This window comes from Colletotrichum fioriniae, assembly GCF_027942845.1.
Source record: "Colletotrichum fioriniae strain IMI 355084 chromosome Unknown scaffold_12, whole genome shotgun sequence".
NCBI lineage: Eukaryota > Fungi > Ascomycota > Sordariomycetes > Glomerellales > Glomerellaceae > Colletotrichum > Colletotrichum fioriniae.
Window position 1 is genome coordinate 45,578 of NW_027076848.1, and position 12,101 is coordinate 57,678.

Sequence of the window (12,101 nt, forward strand, 5' to 3'; positions counted from 1 at the left end):
TTGCTTTCCAATTTGGTAGATGCATAGAGCCACGCAGACTTCACGTGTGCGCTACTCAGTACTTTAGTAATAAATATCATACAAAAGTCGAAAGCGAATTTCTCACAAATAACTTTACATGAAGGGTTGTGACATTAAGACCCTGGCAGCAGGTACCTTACCATATAGTAGGTAGGTACGGAATCACCTTTAGATTCAGGTACCTTATACGTCGCCCCACTCTACACCGAAAAGGTAGTCCAATTGGCCTTATCTATTGGTTTTTGACCGAGAGTCACGTGCCTCGGAAATGTCTGCATCGCAAAGCCAGAAAAAAAAAAGTTTCTCCAACCAGGCGTTGTACAGTGATCATCACCTACCGACAGTATCCTACGCTCAACCCGTCCATCACCACCTGACTTCCACGATGCATTTGATGTACACTCTCGATGAGGCGGGCAGCCGTGTCTACACCCTCAAGAAGGTTGTCGACGGCAAGGTCACCAAGTCTGCCCACCCTGCCCGCTTCTCTCCCGATGACAAGTGGTCGCGCCAGCGCGTGACGCTCAAGCGTCGCTTCAACCTTCTGCTTACGCAGCAGAGTAAGTTTCCCGCCTTTTCTTCGACCTGGAATCCACCTAATGACGTTCTTTCAGAGGCCGAGTAAATATGTCAATCGCATAAGAAGCAATCGAAAAATCATACCCCCGGCCGATACATCCCAGCTCGTTCACGACACCATGCGCCGCTGAAAACAACTCATCCACAACAAATGGAGCATGAGGTATGGTCTGGCACGGAGGAAGGAGCAGCGAGTCCCTTTGCGCACTGTTAAAGGCTCGTGAATACAAGCTCTGGTATACAAAAATCGGCGTTGGGGAAAGGCTTGCATTCAGGGAATTATCGGAGTCTTTTTACTAGGTCCGTGTTACGTACGATAGATTGCTCTGCAATTCCTAAATTAGAGCGTCACATCCAAAATCCAACCTCGTTTTTTCTTCCTCCCATTCCGTTTGACTCTTTGCATTGAGTGGCCCTTTTCCTGCCTTTTGAGGGGTCTATCATGGTATCATGCAGAACATATGAACATCAGCTTCCAGCCACCTACTACCTCTCATCTCCTCCTGCGACCATTGATATTTCTTCCCGGACCCAGTCGCACCTTACCGTTGGCACCAGTTTGGCGGTCACCTGTAAGAATGCTCGGTAGATAGTCCTCGTCCATGAGATCTCTCCGTCGAGCACGGCGATTGTCACCCACAGCCCTCTCGTACTCCTTTTGGTCTTCCGCAAAAATGAGGTTGGTACCCCAGTTGTTCTTGCCACCGACGTTTTTGGAGAGTTTGCCGCTGGCTGTGCCAGCTGAAGGCTTGGGAATACTGAAAACGTTGCCTCTGTTGTTCCACTGGAAGTTGCGCTTCAAGTGGATCTTGAAGGTGCCGTCCTCATCAGTCGTACAAGACGTGCGAATCAGAGTGGCCTGTCCGCAGCTAGGGCAAAACTGGCGATCCATCTTCTTGCAGACCTGGAAGCACCCGTGGCATCGCAGGACCCACGTCTTGAGTTGCGTGATGCGCGACATGGACGGCGAGAGCAGGTTGAGCCCAATTCTCAGAGCAACATTCTGCATGGCGTAATCAGAGGTAAGAATTCCAACCTTGATGTCAATCGCAGGCGCGGTCGGCTGCAGCAATTTGCTGTCCTTCTCCTTTTGCTTCTTTACATTAGACGGCGTAATCCAGCCGTCTTCAGAGTCTGATTCCTCCCCTTGAGCTTCATTGGCGCTAGCTACGTTTGATACAGCTGGCTCGGATGTCGTCTTGTCGTCCACCTCGAGGTTGCTCATATCTTGTGTAATCTGTGTCGTCTCAGCGTCCGATGACGAGGCTTCCACTGTGCCACTCTGCTGAGTTTCGGTTTGTGTCTTCTCGGCGCTCTGTTGAATCGATGTGCCCTCCTGAACCTGAGTGGGCTCCGTCACTTCATCGGTCTCAGTCACGGGCTTTTCTTGTGACTCGTTTGCAACCTCGGCTTGCGGTGCCGGCGCATCGGCGATGGGCGCCTTGTCGTTGGAAGACCGCGCACCCGGCTGTTTCCTCAGATTCTGGTCGCCTCCAGTCTTCTCAAGCTCGAGTTCGTAGGTCAAGGCAAGCAGGTGCAAATCAGGTCTGCTGAGAACCTCGAGATCACCAGAACGCCGCGCAAAGTCGGACACGAATTTGATGCTGTCGGGGCGGGGGTTGCGAAGTTTGACGAAAGGCATGAGGGTAGTCTGAACTCGAGTGCGGGTGCTGACATCGCGAATTTCGTCGACAATGGAGGGCAGCATGTACAGCTCATCGGCCTGTGCGAGCAGAGTGCTGACAGGAGGATCGTTCTTGATCAATGGACCGGTATCCAGAACAAGAGCGTGGATAGGTTTGCGCTCCTCGGCCGCAGTTGGGCTTGCGACCGCCGGGGCGGCCACGGCATCGGTGGACATGACGGCACGTCAACTTTTCGTTTGTCGTGGATGGTTATGCGTCGAAAAGCAACGAAGTGATGAGAATGATCTTCCGATGCAGACAAATCGAGTGTGTCGAGGCGGCAGCAGGCAGTGAGTGCGGCGAATGATTTTGAACGGAATGGGAAATTTCTCTATTATCGCGGGGTTGTGGTGGGGTGTAGTTTTTTTTCGATAAGACAGCCTACCAGTACCTCACCCCTCCCCTTTTGTTCGGTCAAGCCCCGCACCGCCACCCGACCACACCTTGACCGCCTCGCCTCACCGAGAACCCATGACCACTAGTCGGTGTAGCGGATTCCAAATCCGGATTGAATATTTTGACCCGGCGTTGTAATACAGTGCAGACTGCCTTCAATACCTAGAATGTTTTGTCGGGATTTCAACAGAGAGACCTACAATCTCTACCAACCTACATTATGCGAAGCACATAGTATGAGGGGCGAGGTAATGGAGGCAGAAGTTGACCGGCGTCAGACCCTAGACGAAGCTCCATGTCTACGGATATGTTCGAAGACTACACGTATCATAAGCCAAATCCCACGTGATAAGAGAAGCTGCGGTGAAGCGCTGATACAGGGCCAGGGAAGGCTCAGTTCGGCTCTCGGCCATACTTAGCTTTTCCCTCCATGAGGCAACCACGATAAATATGAATCGACCTTGGAAAACATTGCTAGAAGTCTAATACACCTTCTAAAAGGGCACAATGTATTGGTCAAAAGGCGATTGCGTGCGAAATGCAGAAACAACGTATTTCTTGGAGGTTTCTCAAGAGCGGCTTTCGGTGACGGCAATCGGTGATCTTCACGAAACCGACAGCCGGCCATTGTATCTTATACGCTTCTCAGCCTCTATGAGTTGCACATCAGTCACATTGTGTCGCGTGACTCTAAAGGCTTACTAAATAAGCCTTTGCAACCGGTGCTGATTTCAAAAACCGCTTCTTGACGCTCGAGCTATTGTTCAGCATCCAGTCCCGTTCGCAAGAGTCTCACAAATCCAAGCCATCTAGGCCATACAGGTTGCCGACAGCCGCCCGTCATGCCGGAGTAGTGTTGGATGCATGGTTCTCCAACTGACGGTGATCTCTTCACCGTTATTGTGGCATGATCCATAGACAAGGGACAATCTCGCAGGAGATTCTTGCCTGCTAAAGTCAAGATATTCCGAGCTCGGCCTATGGTTGAAGCCTATACTTTAGTCGTGCCAACTTGAGTGGAAGCGCCCCATTGCTTTTATGTCTCACAGACTCTCAAGGTCTCTTGGGGTAGGTATTAAGTGGCGTTGGATGTTCTAGAAACAAAGTTCCTCGCCCTAACATCCCTTCCACCGGAGAGATTTTCGGGGTGGTGTTGGCAGCAGAAGGGGAGCACACCCCACTGATTAATGCCCAGCAATGACGGATCGGATTGCTCAGCTGAGCTTGCCTTGCCTGAAAGCTCCGATACCAAGGAACTAATGTCACCTCCCAAGGTCTCAGAGACACTTCCCCCCGAAAGGGCCCGGTTACGGCTATGACTTGTGCAGGAACGTAAATTAGATGGACTGTCCTATCGCCTGAGAGGGAGCGTTGCCGGGGATTGAGAACTGAGCAGTGAGAACCAGTGTGGTGCCGGGAGACACATGCACAGTTCACAGTTCGGTCACGGAGCGTCCCCCAGAGCCAATCTCCTCCGTCTCCTTCTCTTTTCCTACGCATTCCCCGTCCTCCGTATCCCCCAACTGACTGTCAATCCTCACACTCTGCCCAGCCTTACGTCAAGTAAGCTGCACAGTCACACACAGTGTAATTGTTCCCCGGATTTCTCCTGCATACCTAGTCGCACCTCGGAACAAATACAGTAGCTAAGTAGACACGCTGCCGGCTGCGCGCGCACTCAAAGAGACCCACGCCGATTGCTCTCCGGAATGGGCAATCCATGAGCCCTAGACCGAGCCTCATCTGTCTCTCCATGTCTACTGTACGCGCCGCCGAGTTCCGGTGAGCAACGAGGGCGCGCGCCTATCGAGGTAATTGGGAGAATGGCAGACTTGTATGGTAGCAACACCATCGGCAACAGCAGCGTCAATAACAACAACAACGACAACCTTGGACATCACCTCCGACCCGACAGACCACCGACAGCCGCTGCCACCACCGCCGCTGCCTCAACGACGGCAAACACAACCGCAGACCTGGCCGCCGCCGCAGCTACCACCGTGACAGCCTCAGCCGCAGCCTCGTCCGTGTCTCCGAAACCGACAAAGCGGTCCTCGGCGACGACATGTGTCACCTGCCGGGCCCGTAAGGTTCGCTGCGACGGCCGACGCGACATTTGCAGCAACTGCGAGCGCCTCGGTTTCTCTTGTACTTACGAAGACCCATCTTCCGATGCTAATGGTGTCGCTGCCGCTCCCGCCTTTCCCTTACCGAGACGTCGTGTCCGGCAGGCATGCCAGAGCTGTCACTCACGTAAAGCTCGGTGTAGTGGCCACACACCGGCTTGTGACCGATGTCGCACCCAAGGCATCGAGTGCGTCTACAGAGCTTCCAAGCGCACCCGGCTGAGCATCAATCCCCCGGGTCTCGTCGACCATTTGGTCAGATCACCAACTTCGTCAAACTCAGCAGCCGCTACCAATCGCGACGCACGGAACCGTCGGTCATTGTCCAGGGATGATGCGGCACACGATTCCGACGCCGCCATGGCCGATGCCATGGCGTCCAACACTCCGAGTACTTTTAATCATGATCTGTAGGTTCACTCTCACTGTCCTTGCTCACTCTCGTACCTCATCCACTGACTCCAATCAGCTCGGCACCTGATCCTCAGTTTGAGTCTCTGATAAGTCGAGCTCTGGACAATTTCTTCCGCCATGTTCATCACATTCCCATGCTGTCCTTCCTTCATCGAGCTTCTCTTATGCAGCGGCATAATGTTGGCGGCCTAGACCGTCCGCTGCTGCTGGCTCTCATTGGCATCACGAGCATGCTCACTGACCTTGGGCCGGGAACGAGAGAGTATGGCGAGAAATGTATTGACGAGTCTGAGGGACTCATTTTGAAGGGCCTCGAGAATGCGTCAACGATCAAAGTGCAGACACTAGCTCTCATAATCAAGTATCGCATCTTGACACGACGCTTCTCAAGCGCATTTATGCTTGCTGCCACAGCGGCTAGATTCGCCACGGCCCTCCGACTCAACTACGACAACCCGGATCTGTGCTTCCTCGCTCAGGAATCAAGACGCCGTCTGATGTGGGCATTGTTCATGATTGATCAGGGTATGGCCGGAGGATACCGCGATCTCACCTTGTGGACGCCAGAGACGATTCATATTTCGCTCCCATGCAACGAAAGAGACTTTGAGTTCGATCTTGCGCCGCCGTCATTACGACCGCTAGTCCCAAGTCCCGATGAGTCCGAGAACGACGATATTGGCAGCTTAGCATTACACGTGCGCATTCTCTGGCTTCGCGGTAGAATCCTCAAGTTCGCCAAGCGAGCCTCCAATTGTTCCAACGACGACCTTGGCCGACTCCAGGAACAACTCCAGTCGTTTGCAAAGGAGCTCTCGGACTTTGCTGAGCGGTTGCCCGTGTCGTTCCGCTGGTCCGACAACAGCCTGCGGTTGAGAGCATATTCTCCACGTCTTTGCGTCTTCATCATGATCCACGTCTGGTTGCGGCAGTGCAACTGCGATCTCTTCAGGATAGGACTTGTTGGGCTTCGCGATTCTTTGACTCGGTCAGCCGCCGAACGGCTGGGTCCCGAGTTCATCGCCGGTTGTCAGCGCCAGTGCTACGAGCATGCGATGGAAATGTCAAATATGTTCACCTCCATCAGGGCGTTGGACCATTACCCCGTTGCGGACCTAGATATGCCGGTATGCGCGTACCAGTGTATCCGCATGCTTTACTATATTTACCACCTGAACGCGGAAGAGTACGGTCTTACGCCTGAGATCCTTCGTAAAAAGGCTTCAATTTGTCTTGAGGTAACCAAGGGCTGTTGTTCTGGAACAGCTGCAGTCTCAATTGTTAGTAATACCGGCGCTTTTGTCTCACCAGTGAGTATACTGATTAGTGATAATAGCAAGCCGACCTTCAACGACTCATGGACCACGGTCTCTCGATACAGGCTACCCCTAGTCGGCTGCTTAGTGAAGAGCCCCAGGACGAAAGAAACGGCAACGGTGCCAAGCGCATCCGCCTTGCTCGCGCGAAGCAGGTACAGTTGGCGGATGACCCAGATAGAGGCGCGCCGGCGGCCGACGAGCTCACCAATCGACCATTTGGCATTGGGGCATGGGAAGATATACAGGTTCCCGAATCCAACAAGCCAGACGAGCAGGCACCTATGCCACCACAGCCCACAGCGCTCGGCTCACTGGAGGTCAACAATGCATTCGAGGGAGCACTTGACAGTCTCGATTTCAACATGGAACCCATGGGTTTGGATTCCTTGGCATGGTTCTCGAATGAGTGGGCACAAGGCGACTTCCAGGGCGAGTTCTAGTGCCGGAGAGGTACACGGGAATGTACACCGAAAGCCATGGGCCCTGGAGCAAACTTTAAAGAGATATCTAATGCATACGATTGGTCACTGTATCAACACTTCAAGCTTTATCAAGTATATTGGTCAAACCTCCTTTGACCAGAACCCTGAAATCAGACGTCGACCCATCTTATCCCGCCGGCGCGTGGACCATTTCTTCACCGTCCGAAGAGGTTGGGTTATCAAATTATCAACAAGCTTGAAGCTTTACGGATGTGCGGCAAAACTGTTGATATCTCCGCCAGCGAGACTCGTAGGCAGTGGCTGCTAACGAGCCCAAACATACCTATGCAACGTTGCCAGGGTTTGGTCTAAGGCGAGAATACTTTGCACGGTCCCACATGTATTTGTTGCATTGCAGAAATCATGTACAATCCTGACAACTGAAAATGAGGCCTGATATTTGAGCGACATGTCATAGATAGGACCATGTGACTAAAGACACGTCGTTACAACGACTGTACTAGGATTTTACAGGCATTGAGTAAACGAGCGCGAGAAGACCGAGGGTCAATTGAAAGCAAGTGCAAGCGCTATATACCCTGCCGTGATAATCTTAGGAGCCCCAAGGCCACATTTCTAGCCGAAACAGTCGCCCAATTATCGCCTCTTGATGTTGATGTCCAGTGCGAGAGGCTTCCTCAGGAATCCCTCGTTCGTCTCCATAATCTCCTGTCTCAGCTCAACCTTGTACCTCCTAGCCCACGTCGCGACGATAAGCTTCATCTCCATCTCGGCCACGTTCCTTCCAACGCATGCCCTGGGTCCGGTGCTGAACGGGATGAAAGCATTCTTCTGCCTCGCCGTCAGCGACTCCCATCTCTCGGGACGGAAATCGTCGGCGTCCGGTCCCCAAATCTCCTTGGAGTGGTGCATGGTGTACGAAGGAACGCTGAGAACGGTGCCGGGGGGGAAGAAGTGGCCGCGAATGGTGACGCCGGGTGAGTTTTCGGGGATCTGACGCGGGAGACCAATGCCAGAGGTGGAGTGGAAGCGGAGCGTCTCGTCAATGACCATGGCGAGGTAGGGAAGATCCTTGATCATCTCGTAGGTCGGGACATCGACGGTGGGGGCGATGGCCTCGTCGAGTTCCTTTTGCAGCTTCTCCAACACGCCAGGGGTTCTCGCAGCGTGGTACAGAAGCGCGCAGGAAGAGTTGGATGTCGTGTCGCTACCGGCAATCAGCTGCGTCAGGGCCTCGGCCGTGAGCTCCTCTCTGCCCAGAGGCTCTCCCTTGTCGTCACGTCCCTCCATTAGTCGCGCAAGCAGATCCAGTCTGTCGATATCGGGAGGGTTGTCCAGTCTAGCCTTGACACGTGCAATAGCCATGCCCGCGAGGTTCTGCACGGCCTCCAGACCTTGGCTGAAGAAGGGATCCGGAATGTACTTTGCCCAGGGCTTCAGGTCGGGGAGAATTCCAAGTGTGGCAGAAACCTCGCCTCTCCGGTTCAGAATCTCAATGGCGGGTGCGTAGATGGGCGGGCTGTTGGGGGATTCGCGGACCTCGGCGATATCAGCACCGGATGCAAGCATGCCAAACGGCGCACCGAAGGCCAAATCGCCAATAATGTCAAATGCCAGGTAGTTGAACCATTTCAAGCAGTCAATGGTGGCGCCAGCTGGGTTGTTCTTGGCGAGCTCATCCCACTTTTGGACAAAGAGGACCAGGTTCTCGTGCATATACGGCTCGAACTGGCCAATTGACTTGACGGAGAAGGTGTGTGACACAATCTTGCGCTTGCGTGAGTGCTCATGACGGTCTCTGGTGTTGAAGAGTCCTCTGCGAATGGAGACAAAGGCGTCGTAAAAGTCTCTGGTGCGGGGTCAGTATGTCTTGAGTCAAACATTGAATGGCTCTTGGCTCGGGAAACTAGAGCTCGGAGATCACCAAAGGAGAGCGTATAGCCCGTTTTTGAACGAGTGAGAAAACTTACGACTTGAGAAAGCCGTTGCCGTGACCATAGATGGCCTGAATGGCCTCATCGTCGGCAATGCTCACATGGTTGGGCTGGATGCGAACCACGGGCCCCATCTTCTTGTGGATCTCATCGACGGTTTGGTATCGCGTGCCACGCCGAACGACGGAGAGAAGCCACAAATTGGTGAACTGTGCTGGGAACGGCGCCGGAATGCCACGAAGGGACCCGAATGTGACGAAGAAAGGGTAGAGATAGTAGACGGCTATGCCTACTACCACCAGGGCTGGTGCCCAAGGCGTGATGAGAAGCTCAAGGATGGCCATAGTCAAGCTTTTCTCGTCATGAATAAAGCTGTTCCACCTTTCGAAGATTCAAAGAAGAGAGGTTGAGAAGAGTTGATATTTGAGTAAAAAGGGTCCCAATGGACTTGACGCGAAATTAGAGTTTCACGGAAATAATCCAAAAGTTGTCGACATGTGGACGCCGGGGGCCCTTCTTGTACTTGTTCTCTCGTGGGCGTGCGTGTGTGAGAGGGTATCCGTTCCAAGGTGCTAAGGTTAGTTACGTTTCCCAAAACCCAAGCAGCAGCCATTTAAAAAAAGATGATAACAAACCGAGACACCCGTGACGCTACGCTATGCGTTAAGCTTTCTTTGGGACCCTGTCCTGGTGGATATCGCGGGGCGCGGAGAACCGACACGCCCCCTTGGCCTTCCTTTCCCCCCGTCCAAATCCTTTGGCTAAGACCAGACGACGCCCCCTTTGACACAGCCATCCCGCAACGAGTGCCCTAATCCCCCCCGCGAGTCCCCGCACGGCACTGAGTACGGCAATCACGGTCGAGACGGCAGTCAAAGTCGGGATCGCGAGTCGGGGCTCTGACACGGGGGATGCCCATCCTTTCCGGTCAAACGCCCCGCTGGCATAACCCACAGGTGGATGTGCTCGGCCTCACAAAACGGCTTGGCCGCACGTCATACGTCTCCGAGAGTTGTGTCGCCTCGGGTTTAAACACGGAGCTCTGTTCATCGCGAGCCATACCGAGGCATGCAAAAAAGACGTGCTTGAGTCACAAAAATACTGCCTAGATTATACAACCACTCCATATATACGATGTGTGCCAGAACGAGGCCCCTTATCCAAGGTGCCTTTACCATACTGGCCCTCTGGGGTTTTCCAATGTCCACCAAACGCCAGAATGAATGCAATATACATGTATACTTTAAGTACATGGCTAAAGGATGAGAGAATGAAGGAAGTATGTGAGTACAGCAAAACGCTACCTAAATGCCCACCGTCCTCTTGTGCTTCTACCTAGCTTACGTCGAGGTACTTTATATGAATAGTGTCAAAATGACCAAGAGAAAGCGCTCATCTAAGCATATACGATAAATCTGGCAGCTCACGCACAAATTGCTGCACAAAATCATAACCCTCGGTGCTCGTCTTGTGCGGCTGCGCCGTGGACGGCGTCTGGAAGCCCGTTGTGCGTGGGGTTTCAGCAAGCCCTCCCGCAGATACGCCGGTAATACCAGACAGCAATGGGTCCGGCGGGTCGTTGAGAGTGGCTGCGATGGAGATATTCGCTGGTCGCTTAACCGTAGACGCCGGCCTGAATGTGTATGTATTCGTTGATACCGACGGGCTGAGAGGGCCGTCTTGGCTTTGGGGTACACCAGCTGCCGCAGATATTGTGGAGGCGGGGGCGGGGCTGCTGATGACATTGCCAATATCCCACAGTCCTGATTTGTTACGGGAATCATTTTCTTTGTCATTCCCGGTGCGGAGTGCATCGGCTCCCGGGTGACTGCTAGTCAGAAAAGCATCGGGATGTGGCATGCTCGTGACTTCGGCTAGCGGGTTGGTTGAGAACGAATCCCAACTAGTCTTGGGAAGGGAAGTGGAATCCGTTGCTTCAGCCGTCGTTGGAGAAACCATGTCTCCCCATTCATCGTCCTCCGCATCCGCATCCGCAGCCGCACCCTCAACCTCTTTTAAGCTTATGGTGGTTGATGCTGGTGGAGGTGTCGGCGCGATCGGCTTGATAAACGCCGGCAGGGACGCATGTGACTTTGGCGCGTTGTCAAACCCAGTGAATGCCAAAGGCAATGGTACACCTGTGGCCTGGGGTTTTTGCGTTGCCGTTCTTGGTGTTGCTTTTACATCACCAGGCCCGCTGCTCCAACCAAACGTCGCGAGACCTTCCCAATTGTCGGTGCCTTGTCCCATAGCTGGCGTGCTCCCCGTAGAGCCGGGGAGTATAGGAGCTGCCGATAGCGAGGGTAAACCACTTATTGAGTGTGTTGGACGGTGGATAGACGCTTTCCGCTTCGCCTTACGGCCGAATACTCTATCGAGGTCGACCGGAGATGCTGCTGTTGTCGCGTCCCAGCCAAAGCTTTTGCCGCCAGCATTTCGTGCCAGTCCTCCTCGGAAAGGCCGTCCTCCGAACGAATCTTCCTCTATCCAGCGGCGAACAGTCTTCAACGTTTCTTGCCGGAGGGTGGAGTTTGTCCAATTGATCCGAACATAGTTGTCGTCGTCTCCCGCATTATGCTTGCGCAAGGACTCGTGGCGGGACAACCGATACCACATCTTGCGCTCAGAAATGCTTCCGAAGCTATCCTTTATGACTCGATCCGGTACATCCTCGGGAACAACTGAGGCATCCAAGGAGACGTCCGGCAGGAGAAGCTCGAGATGTTGAAGATCAACCTTGAAGGCTTCGTGGTCTGGGCGAGTTGGTTTGTCAATCTCAGCAGTGTCCTCTGTAACTTTGCTACCTTTGTCGAGTGATTCCTTTGCGGGAGACTCTGGCGTATCGCGAGATACCGTTGGCTCCCGATCCTCTTCTGCCAGGTCGTCTTTGGTGGTTTCCCGGCCACGTAAATCTTCTGGACCAACATCTGGCCCCCGGCTTACACTACGGCGTAATGAAGGCGCACGTTCGGGTGAATCTGTGGTTCGCTTGGCGATGCCGTCATACATCTCAACAAGCTCCAGAACCTTGCCAGAGGCTTTCCTCTGCGTAGGTTTGGGGGTAAGGCATTGTCTTCGATAGATGTTATAGGGGATTCGGCGTGCCTCGCGTATGTCTGTTCGTCGTGTTCGTCATCGTTATCAGACGAGGCTGAGGCGGAGGCTGAGGCTGAGGGGGGTGAAT

The 12,101-nt window shown here is 53.5% G+C and overlaps 4 protein-coding genes across 4 annotated transcripts; 2 read left to right on the plus strand and 2 right to left on the minus strand.

Moving 5' to 3' along the window:
- Positions 1-406: 406 nt before the first annotated feature.
- On the plus strand, positions 407-646 carry NOP10 (snoRNP complex protein; the record flags this gene model as incomplete). The annotated part of the gene is made up of 2 exons (XM_053195840.1): positions 407-581; positions 636-646. 2 exons carry the CDS (start codon positions 407-409, stop codon positions 644-646), a joined length of 186 nt encoding a protein of 61 aa, XP_053046573.1.
- Positions 647-1,093: 447 nt separating this feature from the next.
- On the minus strand, positions 1,094-2,461 carry nob1 (20S-pre-rRNA D-site endonuclease nob1; the record flags this gene model as incomplete). The annotated part of the gene is made up of 1 exon (XM_053195841.2): positions 1,094-2,461. One exon carries the CDS (start codon positions 2,459-2,461, stop codon positions 1,094-1,096), a length of 1,368 nt encoding a protein of 455 aa, XP_053046574.2.
- Positions 2,462-5,167: 2,706 nt separating this feature from the next.
- Positions 5,168-6,980, plus strand: N0V96_009212 (uncharacterized protein; the record flags this gene model as incomplete). Its single annotated transcript, XM_065758582.1, has 3 exons — positions 5,168-5,217; positions 5,277-6,501; positions 6,558-6,980. The coding sequence occupies 3 exons, from the start codon at positions 5,168-5,170 to the stop codon at positions 6,978-6,980; spliced, it is 1,698 nt and encodes a 565-aa protein (XP_065612647.1).
- Positions 6,981-7,619: 639 nt separating this feature from the next.
- On the minus strand, positions 7,620-9,261 carry N0V96_009213 (uncharacterized protein; the record flags this gene model as incomplete). The annotated part of the gene is made up of 2 exons (XM_053195843.1): positions 7,620-8,832; positions 8,954-9,261. 2 exons carry the CDS (start codon positions 9,259-9,261, stop codon positions 7,620-7,622), a joined length of 1,521 nt encoding a protein of 506 aa, XP_053046576.1.
- Between the last annotated feature and the right edge of the window lie 2,840 nt (positions 9,262-12,101).